The following is a 17,934-nucleotide window of genomic DNA, read 5'->3' as shown; positions in this document are numbered from 1 at the left end:
CTAAAGTTAGGAGATAGAACTAATCTAATCTTAGGGACCCTATARATAGTAGACTAGAAAGTAGTTATTAAAGTAGAGGGACCCTAGTTATAATTTAYTAATAGCTTTACTATTAAAAGTATTAAGAATAAGCTAAAACTAGTAGTAAAGTAGATTAGTATATAAGGATTTATAGTCTATAACTAGTAGTATAAGAAAGATAAGACTATATAGATCTTTACTATTAGTATTAAGAATATTAAGAAGGCTTTATAGGTTAAGAAGTATACTAATCTAGCTATAAAGCTTCTAGCTTACTACTATAAGTTCCTAGAAGTATTTAATAAGGAGAAGGCTAATAAGCTACTACTATATTATCTAGAAGTAGACTATTAAATTAAGCTAGTTAAGAATAAGAAGAGTAAGATAATAGAGCCCCTATAAGGACCTCTATATAGTATATTTTATAGAGAACTACTAATACTATAGAAGATATTAATAGAGCTACTTAAGAAGGACTTTATCTATATAAGTAGCTTAGCTACTATAGTATCTATACTATTTATCTATAAGCTAGGGGGTAGACTATAATTCTATATTAATTACTATATACTAAATATAATTACTAAGAAAGACTATTATCTATTTTTATTAATTAATAAGACCCTAGAGTATATCTCTAAGGCTAAGTAGTTTATTAAGCTAGATATAATTACTATATTCTATAAGATTTATATTACCCCTAGGGATAAGTAGCTAATAGTATTCTATATATAATTTAGCCTATTTAAATAGCTTATTACCCTCTTTAATATAGTAAATACATTAAGTACCTTCTAATAATATATAAACTAGACCCTCTAAGACTTCCTAGATGAATTTACCTCTATATATATAGATGATGTACTAATCTTTACTAATAGCTTATTAACTAAGTATTAATAATATATCTAGCAGGTGCTAGAGTATTTAAAGAATATAGGGCTATAACTAGATATTAATAAGTATAAATTTAAGATAAAAAGTATAAAGTACCTTAGATTTATTATTAAAGCTAATAAGAGAGTATAGATAGACTCTATTAAGGTAAAGGCTATACTAGAATAATAGGTACTAACCTTAGTATATAGTATATAATTATTCTTAGGCTTTATAAACTTTTATTAATAGTTTATATAGGACTTCTTAGATATAGTATAACTATTAATAATATTAATATATAAAGGGGCCTCTTTCCTATAGAGAGATAAGTAAGTAAAGGCCTTTAAGCTACTTAAGAAGATATTTACTATAGCTTTAATCCTTATATAGTTTAACCCTAATAGGAGAATAATAGTAGAGATAGATATATTAAACTAGGTAACTAGAGCTACTATATCCTAGTATAATAATAATAATATACTAAGGCTAGTTACCTATATCTCTAAGAAGAATATACTAGTAGAGTATAACTATAAAATCTATAATAAGGAGTTACTAGCTATTATTAATATTTTTAAGGAGTAAGAGTTAAAATTAATTAGCTTATTATAATTTAAGTTTATTATAGATTATTATAACCTTAAGTACTTTAAGATAGTCTATAAACTTAATAAATAATAGATATATTAGTTATATACCTTAAGCTAATTTAATTATAAGATATATTACTAGCCTAGAAAGCTAGCTACTTAGCCTAATACCCTCTTATAGAGGGAGTAAGATATACTATARAATAAAGATAATAATAGGCTTAAGGTATATAACTACTACTTAGTTCTATTAAAGATTATTAYTAGCTAGATATAGGTGAAAGTATTTTATACCTATAAAGTAGTATCTAGCCTAGATATAAGATTACTAGGTAAATATAATAATTAATATACTAAGTAGTCTTATTATATAGTCTTTAGTATAATATCTATAGGTAGAGCACCCTTACCCCTAGAGGAATACTAGAAGGAGGCTATACTAAATAATATAAATTTATAAGAGATATATTAGGTAGTAGAAGAAGGGGCTATATAATTTTTAAAAGAATTATATATTTAAGTATTAATTACTAAATATTTAATATTACTAGATAGTTATCTACTATATTAAAACTATAAATAGATCCCTAATTCAGAGCCTCTATAAATAAAGATTCTATAAGAGATATATAATTTAGTATTAATAGGCTACCCTAAGAAGAATATACTATACTTAATAATTACCTAAAACTTCTACTAGCTAGAGCTCTCTATAGATATTTAATAATTTATATAGAACTATAATAAGTATAGTACTAACTATATATAGTATAAATAGTATTAGAGATTACTTAAGCTATTATTAATCCTAGATTATAAGTAATATAAGATTACTATTAACTTTATTATAAAGCTACCTACTTCTGATAGCTATAAGAATATTATAGTAATTAGTAATAGGCTTAGGAAGAGTGTGATCTTAGTATCCTATAAGTAAATAGACTCTAAGATAGTTATCTAACTACTAATTAATTAATTTATTAGATATCATAGTGTTCCTAGTGTAATCATATTAGACTATAATCTATAGTTTATTAGTTAGTAACTTAGTTCTGAGAATACTTCTATAAATAACTAGGTATCTAATAATACCTCTTAACAGCCTTCTACCTATAGATAGATAGGTAGATTAAGTAAATAAATATAATATTAGAGGCCTACCTTAGGAACTTCTATAACTATACTTAGATTAATTAGAAATTATTACTACTAATAATCTAATTAGTAATTAATAGCTAAGATACTATAAGTATAGGAGTTAGCCTATTCTTCCTAGATTATAGGTATAATATTAAGCTACTAGAGATTAAAGAGCTAGACTATAAGGTAGTTACTATCTATATAGTCTATTTACTAAAGATAAAAGCTAAAGTAATTATAATAAAGATAAGAAAAGCTACTAATATAGTATAGTTAGAACTAGCTATAGCCTAGTAGTATTAGAAAGAGTATTTAAATTACTCCTACTTAGTAGCTCTATAATATACTATAAAATTAAAAGTATAGTTAAACCTATAGAATATTTAAATAGATTACCTAAGCTAGAAGCTTAATATATAATATATAAAGTTTATAGTACTTAAAGCTATTAGGTTATATACTTATTAATTAGATATATCACTAGGTATATATAATATATTCTATATTAGTCTACTATGCCCTACTACTAGTAATCTATTTCTAAGCTAGTTAAATAGTAATTATTAGCTACTAGTAACCCTAGTAGATAATAAATTAGAGTATATAGTTAAGGAGATCTTATAGGAATATAAGAAATAGATTAGCTAAAGCTATTATAAAGAGTATCTTATTAAATAGATAGGCTATAAGTAGTCTATATAGGAACTAGCTATTAATCTTACTAATATAGCAGTACTTAATATATAGGAGAGCTACTAACCTCTTTTAGAAGGGGAGGGGGGTAGTATAGCAGGCAGGGCCTACTAAGTATTTAAGCCTACTAGGTATTTATAATCTATCTTAGATACTGATGAACTCTTATCTAGTAAGGATACTAGTAGTTATATAATCCTTATAGTAATTAATATAGTAATTAATCTAGTCATATAATCTCATCCACCATTTATATACTCCTTTTTATGTTTAGCTATCATGGCCCTAGTTAGAACCCTTCAGCAATTTCTTACTATCCAAATCTAGGTCATAGATTTATAAGGCTTCTAGCCCGTGACATAAAGTAATTAATTTAGAATTATCTAAAGCTATTTAGGACTATCTTAATAATAAATATAATATAATAGCAGATGTACAGTCCTTTAAGGGGCTATAAATAGCTATTAATATAATATATAATAGCTATAATAGAGTCTAAGATTATATATTAAAACTATCCTAAGTACTTAATAAATTTAATTATAGCCTTAAGGAAGGTAAGTAGCTTCCTAAATTTATTAAGATTTAATTCTTACTCTATAATCTTAGTAAGATATAGGAGATATTCCTTATATCTTATCTTAATAATTACTATAATAAGAGAACTGCTACATTTAATAGTATTATATAGATTCTTATTTAGGAGGAGATGTATATAAAGTTTAATATATTATCTATAAATATTATAAAAGTATAGAAAGGGAAGAAGCTGGCTTAGAAGGGTAGTAATTCTAAGGATAAATTAAACTAATTAAATTAATTAAATTAGTCTAATTCTAATTTAAATAACTAGAAAGATTCCAACAGCAAAGTTCCCTAGGAAACCAGGAAGAACTAGAAGTATCTTAAGCAGCTACTAGGTTTTAATAATAAGTCTAGCTATATATACAGACTATTACTTCCTTTATATAGATTAAAGTAGTCTGTGCATGCCTAGTATCTTATCTTCTATAGTAGAGTTACTAAGATTAGATTATAGCTATCTAAGATTAATAAATACCTCTTCTTTAATACCTATAGTGTGCTCCTTATCTTATATATTAATAATATAGAGATTACTAGACCTTCTAGGCAGATTGCTAAGGGGGTATATAAGGCTATTAGTAAATTATTTAATATTTTACTTATTAGCCTGGCTACCTATTATCTAGGCATAAAGATAGACCTAGATATTAAGAAAAGATAGATTAAGCTATCTTAATATACTTATCTTTAATATCTTATTAATATATTTAATCTATATTTAGTTAAAACTATAGTAATATCTATAGAAGAAGGTGCTTAGCTAGTTAAATTAGATAAGTCTATTAGATATAATCTTAAACTTAAAGAGAGATATAGAGTAGGAGTTAGCTTAGTTATATATTTAATACTATAGACTAGGCCAGATACTGCCTTTACTATCAGGAAGCTAGCTAGATATACTATAAATCCTAATAAATTATATTTTAAGCATCTTATTTATCTCATTTAATTCTTCTATTAAACCCTAGATATTAGAATTATCTATAAGCCTTATAATATAAAAGATATTATGCATAAGCTAGGTATTATCATTAGCTATATTAATATAGATTATATAGGATGTATTAATACACACTATTTAACTATTAGATATATCTTTATATTTAGTAATAGACCTATCTTATAAGCTTTTAAGCTATAATTAGTTATCTCTTTATCTATATATAAGGCTAAATATATTACTATTATTTATATTATAAAGGAAGTTATCTAGCTTACCTATCTCCTTAAAGATATTAGCTTTAATAGCATATACCCCATACAGATTAATACTAATAGCTAGCCTACTATAGACCTAGCCTATAATACTTAATTCCATGCTTATAGTAAGTATATTAATATTAATTATTATTAGATTAGAGATATAATAGTTAAGAAGCAGGTCTTCCTATAGTATCTTTTAATAAATAAGATAATTATAGATCTTATAATAAAGCTACTTAGTTATCTAAAGTTTAATTAATTCTTTAAGGCACTAGGCTTAGCCTAGCAGAGCACTATAAATAGTAGATCTTAATATTATAATTATAGATTAACTACCTAATTAGGAAGTGGCTACAACCTCATTAATTAAATCTAGGGGTATATAGCCATACTCAGTATGGCAGAGATCTGATCATATGATCTTACTTAGTAGATAGCTCCTTCCACTGTACAATAGTAAACATAGATTTACACACATAATGAATTAACAAAATATCTTCATATTCTGAACCTCTCTCTGCTCATTCTACAACTTCTTGAATGTACTGAGTCGGACGAACCCCGCGGTCTCGTCAACCCCGCAGCATCGGTTGTAGACCGATCGCCGATAAAGGAGCTACACAACTTATATAGTTCTTTGTCGACAGGATACAGCTTTTCCATGATCTCATCAAGAATTGGTCCAGTCTGTGGTATTGCGTTGGACATTGATCAATTCCTGCACTTGTCTGATATCGTTCAACCAAAGAGATGGCGACTACTTACAACATCCTCGTCCTTCCCGGCGATGGGATCGGTCCTGAGGTCATGACCGAAGCGGTCAAAGTGCTAAAGGTCTTTGAGAATGAGCACCGAAAGTTCAACCTCCGGCAAGAGCTCATCGGGGGCTGCAGCATCGACGCACACGGGAAATCCGTCACAGAAGAAGTCAAAAAAGCTGCTCTGGAATCCGATGCCGTGCTCTTCGCAGCAGTCGGGGGTCCAAAATGGGACCATATCCGTCGTGGCCTTGACGGGCCTGAGGGGGGTCTGTTGCAGCTCCGCAAGGCGATGGACATCTACGCGAATCTCAGACCGTGCTCGGCCAGTTCGCCAAGTGCGTCGATCGCGAAGGAGTTTAGCCCGTTCCGCCAGGAAGTTATCGAGGGGGTAGATTTCGTCGTGGTGCGAGAGAACTGCGGAGGAGCGTATTTCGGGAAGAAGGTCGAAGAAGAAGATTACGGTACGTTGTCATTTACACGCAGTATGCTTTCGGGACTGACTCTGCTATCACAGCGATGGACGAATGGGGCTATAGCGAACGCGAGATCCAGCGCATCACCCGTCTCTCTGCGGAGATTGCCCTCCGCCACAACCCTCCGTGGCCGGTCATCTCCCTGGACAAAGCGAATGTGCTCGCCTCTTCGCGGCTGTGGCGGCGCGTCGTTGAGAAGACGATGGCTACCGAGTATCCCCAGGTGAAGCTCGTGCATCAGCTGGCGGACTCGGCGTCGCTGATTCTAGCTACCAACCCGCGCGCCTTGAACGGCGTCATCCTGGCCGACAATACATTCGGCGACATGATTTCTGATCAGGCCGGTTCGATCGTCGGGACATTGGGCGTGCTTCCCAGCGTCAGTCTCGATGGGCTACCCAGTGAGACTAGAAAGAGGACGAATGGTCTGTACGAGCCGACACATGGATCCGCACCGACGTACGTTTCCCCTGATTTTCATGTTTCACTATGAAGCAAGCTGACAATCATCTGCAGAATCGCAGGCCAGAACATCGCCAACCCCGTCGCCATGATCCTCTGCGTGGCACTAATGTTCCGCTATTCGCTAGACATGGAGGCCGAGGCGCAACAGATCGAAAAGGCAGTCCAGGGTGTTCTGGACGCTGGGATCCGCACCCCTGATCTGAGAGGGAAATCGGGAACAAATGAAGTCGGGGATGCAATTGTTGCTGCACTGCAGGGCAGCTCATAACTCTGATGGTTCCGGAAGGGCCAGCGAAGCTTCAGATTAAGACAGACCCAATGAAAGAATCTTCATGAGTCTAGACTGTTTTTTCGGTAGTGAGACGAAACTTGAGCCTCATTTCTAGTTCACCAAGAACAATGGGCGCAATCAAGTGACGGGAGTGAACAAAGAGATCTTTTCCAGAGTTCAAACATTGTTTTGCATGGTATGTACCTCTGCATATGTTTCAATAACGAAAAAACAAGAGATGCCGGAATTAAACAGTTTGTTATAAAATATACAATATAAAGCATGGCTATACCTACATACCACCTCACCTACCTTCTACTATCTACACTCTACACTCTACAGTTCCAACGATTTAATCACTACGGGATGACCAAAGACATCTTCAGACACACATCCTACATCTCACGCCTCCAAACCCTCCCGGACCTAGACAGCTCCTCCAAACGCACCCTCCTCTGCTCCATCGCCACCGACATCACAGCCACCTTCATCTGCATCTCCAAACACATCGAAAACGGCACTCTGAGCGATGAACACACAGCCTCCATCGAGAGCATCATCGACATCATCAAGGGAACGGAGGCTTCGCAGCGCCGGATGCTAGAGCGGAAGGTGAAGCGGTATACGCGGCTGGCGCGACGGCTGAAGAGCCAGAGGGAATGGATGCGGAGGGAGTTTGGCGAGTTGGTGAAGCGCGCAGATGCAGTCAATTTGCGGTGGAGGAAGAGAGTGCGGGATCTAGAGGTGGTGAATAAGGCGATGAGGAGGGAGTTGGTGAAGGGCAGGCAGTGAGATGCTCAAGATGGGGATAGGGGCAGGGCGACTGATGAGTATCCCTGGTGACGTTAATGCAAATTTTGATGCTCTGTGCTTTCATCTTTAAAGTTGCAGACTTCAGAATAGCATCAAATTCACGTGGCAATGTTCTCCTGTTGTCCGTAATTGGCCGATGAATTTTGATGGTGGATGGATTTGTGGCAAACTCAGGCATGAGCTGATATTCCATTTGGAGATTGTCACAACTTTATAATGAAATACTTGACCATCAGTATTCATATAGATAGTCAATGCTGAATTAAATCGTCATATCCACTGGAGGTACTAGATAGACAGCAGTGACTGAGTACTTAAAGCGGAATCAAAGTTCCAAGGTTGAATCGCGCAGAACTTTCGGATCGGGATTCCCAGCACACCCTGGCAGCACTCACAGGCATCATCCGACAATAATGATATCGAACTAATCATCAAAGGAATTTCTATACTGTAGTCTCATCTGGTGGTCCTCGCTGTAGTCACTGATCTCTTCAGTACTGACGCGATAGAGTACAGCATACTCCGTACAGCTGGACGATCAGCTGCGCGAGGAAAATCTCGCGATGCTTCCCCAGATGTTTCCAGATCCCGCGAAGGAAAAGGCCAGTAATTAAGCAGATATATCAGATCATTCCTGCTGGACCAAATGAAATGGACCTCGGCATCTGAACACTTATCGCCAGAATCTTTGCACTGATTCGGCCCGCGGATCCACTCCCTTTTGTCCTTCTTCATGTGCGACAACTGACAAGAAAAAGAGTCGACGCCTCCCAGGCTCAGTGACCTTGACCTTCTTTTCTCTCTTTCATTGTACATTCTTTTCCTTTTGACTATCGATACCCATCGTGTTCCGTCTCTCTTTTTCTTTGAAATTTGCGTTCGACCTGTAGAGGCAGTTGAGAGTTGACCCACCTATCGATACCCCAGAAAGAACACAATCGGCCGAAATGAGCAGACCGGGGGATTATGACGCCGTCCGCAAGGATATCATTGCTCAGTTGAAGAAACCAGACTATGACGACGGCAGCGCAGGACCCGTATTCGTACGACTCGCATGGTTCGTTTTCTTTCCCTCTTTTCCCTAGACTCTATCCCACTCACCACTGACGCTTCTCCTCTCAGGCACTCCGCAGGCACATATGACCTCGAAACCGACACCGGCGGCTCCAACGGCGCAGGCATGCGCTACGAAGCCGAAGGCGGCGACCCCGCCAATGCCGGCCTCCAGCACGGCCGGGCCTTCCTCGAGCCCGTCAAGGAGAAACACCCCTGGATCACATACGCCGATCTGTGGACACTAGCCGGCGTGGTCGCCATCGAAGCCCTGGGCGGTCCGTCAATCGTCTGGAAGCCCGGCCGCACCGACCTCGTCGACGACTCCAAGGTTCCGCCACGCGGCCGGCTGCCCGACGCCGCACAGGGCGCCGAGCACCTCCGCGCCGTCTTCTACCGGATGGGCTTCAACGACCAGGAGATCGTCGCGCTGGCGGGCGGGCATACCCTCGGCCGGTGCCACATCGACCGCAGCGGGTTCCAGGGCCCGTGGGTGAACAACCCGACGCGGTTCTCGAACCAGTTCTTCAACCTGCTGCTGAAGCTGGAGTGGAAGCCAAAGACGCTGCCGAACGGGGTCAACCAGTTTGTGTATGTGGATCCGGACGCGGAGGAGGGCGACGAGCCGCTCATGATGCTGCCGACGGATATCGCGCTCAAGACGGACCCGGCGTTCCGCGTGTGGGTGGAGAAGTACGCGGCCGACAAGGACCTGTTCTTCGACCACTTCGCCAAGGCGTTTGCCAAGCTGATGGAGCTGGGGATCAAGCGTGATGAGAACGACCGCGTCATCAACGCCGATAATGTCAAGGGCGGGTACATCTCTGCGCCGAAGAAGAGCAATCACCCGACTGGACCGGCCAAGGGGGCTCAGGGTGGATGTCCCGTGGCGGCGGCGCAGGGCGGATGCCCTCGGGCTAGGCTGTAATCCTTTCTTTTCCTGTCAAATATGTTAGAATCTTTCCTTTTGTTGATACAGGATCGGACTAGATAACTAGATCACGGGTGCATGTACATGTATAGATTAGACGCATACAATACCATGTTTGATTTTTCATTTGCTTAGACCGAAATCGAGTCTTCTATTGTCATAAGAGCATGGAACTGTTCGAGCAGGGTGGAAAGAAGCCATTCAGTACTAATATAGCCGGGGAAAGGGGAGAGTAAATGCGGGGAAGAAAGTATCCCTGCAGCCGCACAGACAAACGCCATCAACGGCACCTCGCTTCGCTAGCATTTATAATTCATTGGTTGTGGAGTGTTTTTATTACTCATAGCATTTTTATCATTATTATCATAGCTTGATCCGCTTATGAATGTTCCTTGGTCTAGAGACGGGTCTAGCATGTTGACAGTTGAATTGGTGGCATGGGTTCAATGTAGCCACTGTATGACTGTACTACCATTGTTAAGAGTCTGTTACAGATGAATTGTCTATTGACTATCATCGCAGATGAAACTGGACTACAAAATTCAAGAACTCAACATGACAAAACAAACATATTGTTGACCCCACACACCATCGATCAATGTAAGCAAGCTGCAACAAGCTAGCAAACTCCGACCCAAAGCAAAATAGAACAAGCAGAACATCACCTAAATTATCTACTCAGCCTTGCGCTTCTCCTGGTACCGACTCGTTCGGTCCGTTCAGCCCGAGTTCGTGCTCGTTTTCTAGGAGGCGGTCCCATCGTGGTGTTTGTCGTGACACCATTGTCACCATCGCCGTCGTTGGTATCGTTGATATCGTTGCTTTCGCTGCGATTATTGTTGTCGCTAGTGTCCTGAACTTCTTCGATGGCTCGCTTCGGCGACACACGCATATAAAATGGCTGCACGGCACCACACACCGCGAATCCCGCCATCATGTCCGGTGACGGCTGACTTGCCTGCCCTGTTCTCTGTTTCTCTGGACTGTTCGACGCCGATGGGATCCAGAAGAATTGCTGCGTGGGCGAAATCGACATTGCGCTGGGGTCACCGGTCGGCTGCATCATGAGCGTGTTTGTGAAATTGGCAAAATTGCCGAAGCCGTTCTGCGGGCTGTTGCTTCTGCGACTGAAGCCGCTGAAAAGGCTAGTCGTGTTCATTGGCGGGTTGATCTCGAAGGGGTTCACACCTACAGGTTGCGCCGTTGCAAAAGTCGAGACAAACGGCCCGAGGGTGGCTGGTATCGCAGAAGTGTATGTGGTGGGAGCCTGTGCGTTTGCAGCCTGCTTCATCCCTGTTGGAACTGGCGATACTCGCATAGAAGATCGGACAGATGTTGGGGCGGAGGGTAATCCAGGGCCAGACGAGTGGCCAGCCGAGCTGACGGAAGTTTGACTTCGCACAGTAACAGTCTGTTCTTCTGCGTCACCATCTGCTGCAAGCTTGAAGCGGTCTGCGTTGGGCAAAATCCGGTCCCAGGGAGGTGACTGCGTGGGAAGGGTAGGTTCGGCTCTGATCCAGGGCGTATGTTCCTGGGCAACCAGTTTGCCATCCATTTTCACCTTCATCATGTCAAGCAACGAGTGATACGCAAGACTGAATACTTCCGGCTCCGGGTCCATGACTCGTTCGTAAACGAGGAATGGCACCGAGGTGTTTCTCCACCATTCCGGAGGTACCCTCTCATCCTTATGAGCCGGTGGAATATCGCCGATGACCAGGCCCGAGTTCATCGTGCTGTCATACATCTTGAGGAAGCCATTTTCAGTCTCTCCTCTCTTGGTGTCCGTCCAGAACACGCGATACCGGTAATCCTTATAGTAAATACCCCCCAACCAACGGTACGTGGCCTTTTGCAGCTGACCATCGCCATCGCAAAAGTCAAAGGTGATGTCCTTGGTGTGATTTCTGATTGAAACCTGCTCGTCCAGACCCACCACCATGCGCAAGGGAAGAGTGTCAAACCTTCTCTCAATGGTCACAGATTGTGGTGCGTTGCATGCCGTACAATCCGCATGAAGAAGAGGCGCGAATGGCCGGGCCATCACCTCGTTCATGCACGCCCCGTGCATATCACCAGGATGCAGGTCGGGCGCCACGAAGGTTTTGGTATGTGCTTGAACAGTGGCAGCCTGCCCGGTACATTGACAAGGCGCAACTGCTTCCCGGTACGTGAAATGGAACTGGTCAAAGTGGCCAGCACAATCAGACCAGACGGTCCACAAAGGGCTGAGCATTCCAGGCTGGACGCCTGCTACGTGTTCGTGGACGACGTCCCAAAAGTGGTCTCTCATTTCTGAATTTTCGTCCAGAGAGAGAACATCCCAATTGACGTCAGTGGCCTCGATAAAGGCTCGCTCCAGTGTACTAAAGCGGGTCTCCCATCCAGCCCTCTTACGATCGATAACCGTGGACCCGGCATCGAGCAACTTGCCCACAACAATCAGACTGTCGATGGTGCTCGAGTTGTTTTTCCAGATAGGGCCTCTGCCTCGGCAGGGATAGTCATTGCCGGCGGGATCGATAATCGTTCTGGTAGGGTCGTGCGGGTCCAACGAGAGCCGCACTTGGGCATTTACATGGTACAGTCCAACAATGGCTTTGGATATGTCTCCTTCATGCAAAGCAGTAAGATATGGCCGGGCGACTGTCTGTGGAGCAGCGCTGGCGTCTCGCTCAAGCTCCAAGTAGGCATATTTCATGACCACTTTTTCAACGTCCTCAATGATTGTTCGAGCCATGTGAGCAGGCACACGGACGACCGCAGAAGGAGCAGGGGCAGGTATAAAGACGCCCGTTGGGTTAGCAGGGGCTGTAAGCGGTAGGTTTGCAAAAGGCCCAGCTGCTGTACTAACCATGGCCGTTGTCAGGTTGTTGTTCTGAAATGCAGCAGTATTGCCGTCACCTCCAAGGTTCATCGTGCTCACCGCGGGCGGGCTTGAGCCTAGTGGTTCTGCTTCAGACATGTCCAAGTCACGACTGGGCTTGTCCATTCGCTCAAGATAGATATCGGGAATATTCGCTGCAGCATTCGCCGGTCTGACAAAGTCGGGCTGCGTGGTGCCGTCCAGAGCCGGGGGATCAGGGTAGTATCTGCTGATGGGCAGGAGAGAGGGATGGTCGATCTCGCAAGACAACAGTCTCGGGCCACCATCTTTTCCTTCAAAGTCGAGAAGGTCTCTGAAAGATCGAGGCCGGTGATAGTCTGCCGTGTAATAAAAGATCTTCCACAGAGCTTGCAGGATTCTCAAATTGGTCATCCGTGATGGCAGCCCCGTGTCGATTCCCCAGCTGTAAAAGTTGAGCATAGCTACCATTTGCTCGCGTACGTATTTTCGCGTACGAAGGACAACGTCCGCAGACTCCCCAAGGAACTTCCAGCTTGGAGGCGGGTCAGGCATTTCGGCGAGGTTGAACCTGGGATGGCGAAGAGCAGGGTTCGGCCAGTTGTGGCCATGCGAGGATTCGCCGGACGAATGCTCCGCCGGTGAGCTCATGTTGGTTGCAAGTAGAGTGGATTGTTGAAGATGAGTGCTAGAACTCTCTGTAGGGACGAATTGCGCAAAGTTAACAACAATGAAGAAAGGAACAGGGAGAGAGGGATTAAAAGATAGAAATTGGCACAAGCAGGAGCAGTCGAGGCAAATCAGACGATTAAGTACGCAGCAGAGTTTCGTCTTCGAGACATATTGCCATTCATTCAGAGACTGGAGACAAAGGACTTCAGGACGACTTGATGTGGACAAAGATAGAGCATAGAATAAGTCAGAGCTCGAAAGAGTACATCCTCTCGACAATGAGGTCCAAATACTTGGCTAGAAAGCCATGGTAGCAGAGGACTCCACGATTGTTTCTCCAACAATTGAGCAGAAAGGAACCTCTGCTGAAAGAAGGCGTGCAGAACCCCAGGCTGTCATGGCCAGTCAACAAGCGACGGGGTAGGAGAATCGAGTCAAAGAACTGTTTCAAATCAATCACTACCCCGGTGATAGGCCTCTTTGTCCAAGCTTCGAAGGTCTTGGCTGTGTCTAGAACAGACACTCCAGCAAACTCAACAAAGGTTGGAGGACATAATGGCTGTTGCAGCAACCTGCGCTACACTTGGCCCAGCGAGGTGGACGACCGAGCAGTGAAAATGCTACATGGTTGTGAGTGTCAGTTATACGGCAGATGGAAGGGCCTGCAACAAATGAGATCAGTCCAGATTAATAGGTCGATATTAGATACAAGAGCATCTGCTGTTTCTACGAGGAAATCTCGCTTCTGTCGTGAGGTGCCTCTTGGAGACATCTCTTCATCAAGATCAATACACATTTGCATCGAGAAAAAGACGAGCGAGAGAAGCACTTCAAGAGGAACGGGTTCAATCACTCAGAATAGATTAAGAAGGTCTCAGAGACATAGCGATCATCCTCAATGGCGCCCCGATTATAATCTCTGAATGAAGACAAAGAACTGTACACCTGATACAGTACGCATACATGCCAAGTCACGTGCCACAATCAATGTGAGGACCAGGTAATTTATCCCTGTTGAGTTTAGCGCCCTCGACAAGCGAGCCCTTAAGCCCACCTTACCCTATCGGGCTAGACCACTGCTTACCCGATCCCACAACGGGAGCGAGCAAAGTCATGGAAGGCGCCCTCGATTTCACCTCTCCTTCATCCCTCTTGCTGTCGACAATCAATCGCGAGTCCCGTCGCGCCATCGCCCATCATGTGTACGTTCTTCCCATATTCCCGGACTCCCTTTGTTCGCACATTGCTATTCCTCGATTATTTGGTTTGGAAAAGTGGTTGCAAATGATGGAAAGGAAAACGGGTTCCAGGGCTGTTAATACTGCTTCATCGGAGGACGCTTTTCGGAGATGATAAAATTTTAGAAATGACAGAGAGAACAAAAGGCTGACTTGATTTTTTTTTTCTCGATTCTACAGCGCTCGTGTCCGGCGAGAAGACGAACTTCCAGTACATCTTGCGTCTGCTCAACACCAATGTTGACGGCAAGCAGAAGATCATGTACGCCTTGACCCAGATCAAGGGTGTCGGCCGCCGTTACTCCAACTTGGTTTGCAAGAAGGCCGATGTTGACCTGAGCAAGCGGTACGTTCAATCTATTTCTTTTTTACGGCATCTTCAGGATAGAAAATGAGAGAGGGAGGGAAAGGGAACGGAAGGCGTCGATTGAAAGAATTTCACAACTACGATAGCAGCAGAAGTTGACTTGAATCACAGCGCTGGTGAGCTCACCACCGAAGAACTCGAGCGTATCGTCACCATCCTCCAGAACCCCACCCAGTACAAGATCCCCAGCTGGTTCCTCAACAGACAGCGCGACATCGTCGATGGCAAGGACTCCCAGGTTCTGTCCAACGGTCTGGACAGCAAGCTCCGTGAGGATCTTGAGCGCCTGAAGAAGATCCGCTCCCACCGTGGTCTGCGTCACTACTGGGGTCTCCGTGTCCGTGGTCAGCACACCAAGACTACCGGCCGCCGTGGACGCACCGTCGGTGTCAGCAAGAAGAAGGGCTAAACCATTGCGGATGTCTTTTTTGTTTTCCGCTGGAGTGGATTTGGTGGGACTATGTTGGTGTGTGTTTACGAATCCTCGTGGGACTCTGGACTTGATCTGGTGTTGATATAAAAACGACACGGGCCCCAACAAAAGCGAAAGAAATCATACCAATATGAAATGAAACAGATCAAAATCACTCCCTTTTGCGTTATGACTCGGCATAGCTGGTATTCTATGGACCTACCTCGATGTGGTAATGATTTCGCCGTACTGTTCCATTGTACTCCCGTAATTCCTTGAGTAGGCGTCGGTCACCTAAACCGAGACTCACATACTTAATAGGTAAACCTTTACCGGGTCGAGGAAAGATGGCAATCTTTCTATAAAGCAGAGTATATATATATCACCATACAATATCCGCAAAGACAATACTATCCAAAAAAGACTGCGATGTAATCAAAAAGCCAGCATATATTCTGTCTAGCAACGAACACCATTCTCTAGAACCATTCACCACCAAGCCAGCGGTTGAAGAATTCAAGACTGGCCTCGGGCTGGTCCATGGGCACCATGTGTCCAGCACCGTAGAGACGCATGAAGGTGAAGTTGCCGTGAGACTTGATCTGGCCAATCTTCTTACCCTTGTGTTCATTCTCCTCGATGACCAGATCGTTCAACTCAAGAGATGCGAACTCCTTCTGTCCAGGCCACTCGAGAGCCTCAGTCCAGGCCTTGTTACCAAGCCAGTTGCAGATGAAGTCCGCGTCTCCGGCGTAGATCAGGACGGGAATCTGCTCAAGGAGGCCAGGAACCAGGTGGTGGTAGGGCTTCATCCAATCACCGTGGAAGAGGAAGTTGCGGTTGATGTCAAAGTTGCAGGAATCGTAGCCGTCGACCTCGGCACCGACAGCTTCGCGGACCTCACGCTTGTTCAGGTACTCGCTAACATAGCCCATACCCTTGTAGCACAGGTTGCTCGAGTCCTCACACTTGCCCCGAATATCGTAGACGTTCTGGCCGGTTCTCTGGTAAGGACCAATGAGGGCGTTGTTGCAGTAGATCGAAGCAGGGACGCAAATCCAGGAACTCTCGGTGTTGTAGCAAGACTCGATCATCGACTTGCAACGAGGCAGAGCGTTATCCATCGACTGGCAGCTGGCTTCGTCCAGAACAGCAGGATAACCACCGTCGCCGCAAGCCATGGGGCGGTAGTAGTCATACTGGGTCAAACCATCGGTGAGACCATTGCCAATGAGGACGGACTTCAGGTTGATGTTGCGCTTCTTGTGAGACAGAATCTCAGAGGCAAATACCGGGATGTAGTGACCAGCGTACGACTCTCCAGCAATGTGGAAGTCCTGCTTGGCATATTCCGGGAATTGCTTGAAGAAGAGGGTAAGGAGGGCGTAGACATCCTTGCCTGCGGCAACGGTGTCGCTAACAGCGGCGCCACTGTAAGAATAGCCGACATTGACGGGCTGGTCAAGGAAGATGACGGAAGCATTGGAGTTCCAGGCAAAGTCATTGTAGACAGGCTTGATCTTCTCGTTGATGCTGCTGGGACCAAGCTCCAGGAACAGTCCAGTAAGGGAAGAACAGCCAGGGCCACCGTTGAGCCATAGGACAACGGGGTCGTTCTTGGGGTCATTACGAGACTCGAAGAACCCTTTAAAAGTTAGTATTCACCTATGCACGACCAAGAAAATCAGAGTGGAACTCACAGTAAAACAGATGCTTGTCATTCTCGTTATCGTCAAGATAACCAGTGTACTGCTTCACACCAGGATCGATACCGAGAGCATTAGGATCGGTCTTCTTGACTCTCAGATCATAGGCCTCCAGCTTGCCATCAACCTCCCGCTCCTTCTCGCCGCCGGCACCAGTGACCCAGACACTCTGGACATCAGCGCCACGGACGATGTGGTCCCAGTGGGAGTCAGGACGACGGGTGTGCTTCTTAGGCAGCGAGAATACAGGGTTATGATCCATGCTGTTGGGAAAGTGGCTAGCAACCTCATCCCACAGATGACGAGCCTCATCAGACAGAGTCTTGAGCTGCTCTTGGAGGTCATGAAGCGGCTTGGCCAGTGTGTCGGCACCCTTCTTGGGCAATCCGAGGATCTGCTGGAAGGGAGGAGCAGCCGCAGTGGCCGCTCCGACCAGCAACGTAGCTGGCAAAACTCTCATGATGACTTAGACCGTTTCCAGATCGACCTGAGATGTGTATTGATGATGGATAGGAGGATGGGAGATGACCTGGCAGCGAGCTTATCAGTACCGTATCAGAGAGAGCAAGAGAGTACAGTGACGGTTGCCAACGTACGATTCACAGATAAACAAAGCACAGGTTGCTAAGACAGTTGATGAACTCTCAACTGGCTTGATGATAGGTAGATGAAGAGAAGTAGAAGAGGAGATGACAGAAGGATGGATGATGGCTGAAGCTTGATGGGCAGGCCCAATGACGACTGAATCAGCGGCGCTGATAGCGAGGCAAGGAGGCGGCCACTCAGAGCGCGGTGCCTTGTGCGGAGAACCAGTCA

General features: G+C 43.4%; 6 protein-coding genes across 6 annotated transcripts; 4 read left to right on the top strand and 2 right to left on the bottom strand.

Moving 5' to 3' along the window:
* Positions 1-5,861: 5,861 nt before the first annotated feature.
* On the top strand, positions 5,862-7,078 carry Aspvir_010068 (3-isopropylmalate dehydrogenase; the record flags this gene model as incomplete). The annotated part of the gene is made up of 3 exons (XM_043273203.1): positions 5,862-6,333; positions 6,387-6,804; positions 6,862-7,078. The coding sequence occupies 3 exons, from the start codon at positions 5,862-5,864 to the stop codon at positions 7,076-7,078; spliced, it is 1,107 nt and encodes a 368-aa protein (XP_043129138.1).
* Positions 7,079-7,274: 196 nt separating this feature from the next.
* On the top strand, positions 7,275-7,873 carry Aspvir_010067 (uncharacterized protein; the record flags this gene model as incomplete). Its single annotated transcript, XM_043273202.1, has 2 exons — positions 7,275-7,277; positions 7,424-7,873. 2 exons carry the CDS (start codon positions 7,275-7,277, stop codon positions 7,871-7,873), a joined length of 453 nt encoding a protein of 150 aa, XP_043129137.1.
* A 968-nt stretch (positions 7,874-8,841) lies between these two features.
* Positions 8,842-9,875, top strand: Aspvir_010066 (peroxidase; the record flags this gene model as incomplete). Its single annotated transcript, XM_043273201.1, has 2 exons — positions 8,842-8,951; positions 9,017-9,875. 2 exons carry the CDS (start codon positions 8,842-8,844, stop codon positions 9,873-9,875), a joined length of 969 nt encoding a protein of 322 aa, XP_043129136.1.
* Positions 9,876-10,548: 673 nt separating this feature from the next.
* On the bottom strand, positions 10,549-13,374 carry Aspvir_010065 (uncharacterized protein; the record flags this gene model as incomplete). The annotated part of the gene is made up of 1 exon (XM_043273200.1): positions 10,549-13,374. The coding sequence occupies one exon, from the start codon at positions 13,372-13,374 to the stop codon at positions 10,549-10,551; it is 2,826 nt and encodes a 941-aa protein (XP_043129135.1).
* Positions 13,375-14,508: 1,134 nt separating this feature from the next.
* On the top strand, positions 14,509-15,409 carry Aspvir_010064 (40S ribosomal uS13 domain-containing protein; the record flags this gene model as incomplete). The annotated part of the gene is made up of 3 exons (XM_043273199.1): positions 14,509-14,629; positions 14,814-14,979; positions 15,112-15,409. 3 exons carry the CDS (start codon positions 14,509-14,511, stop codon positions 15,407-15,409), a joined length of 585 nt encoding a protein of 194 aa, XP_043129134.1.
* Positions 15,410-15,891: 482 nt separating this feature from the next.
* cp3 (carboxypeptidase C PRC1) lies at positions 15,892-17,578 on the bottom strand (the record flags this gene model as incomplete). Its single annotated transcript, XM_043273198.1, has 2 exons — positions 15,892-17,057; positions 17,113-17,578. The coding sequence occupies 2 exons, from the start codon at positions 17,576-17,578 to the stop codon at positions 15,892-15,894; spliced, it is 1,632 nt and encodes a 543-aa protein (XP_043129133.1).
* Positions 17,579-17,934: the final 356 nt, after the last annotated feature.

The sequence above is a fragment of the Aspergillus viridinutans genome, assembly GCF_018404265.1.
Source record: "Aspergillus viridinutans IFM 47045 DNA, scaffold_9, whole genome shotgun sequence".
Classification (NCBI taxonomy): domain Eukaryota; kingdom Fungi; phylum Ascomycota; class Eurotiomycetes; order Eurotiales; family Aspergillaceae; genus Aspergillus; species Aspergillus viridinutans.
The sequence above is the reverse complement of the archived record's forward strand: the minus strand, read 5'-3'. Positions and strand labels throughout refer to the sequence as shown.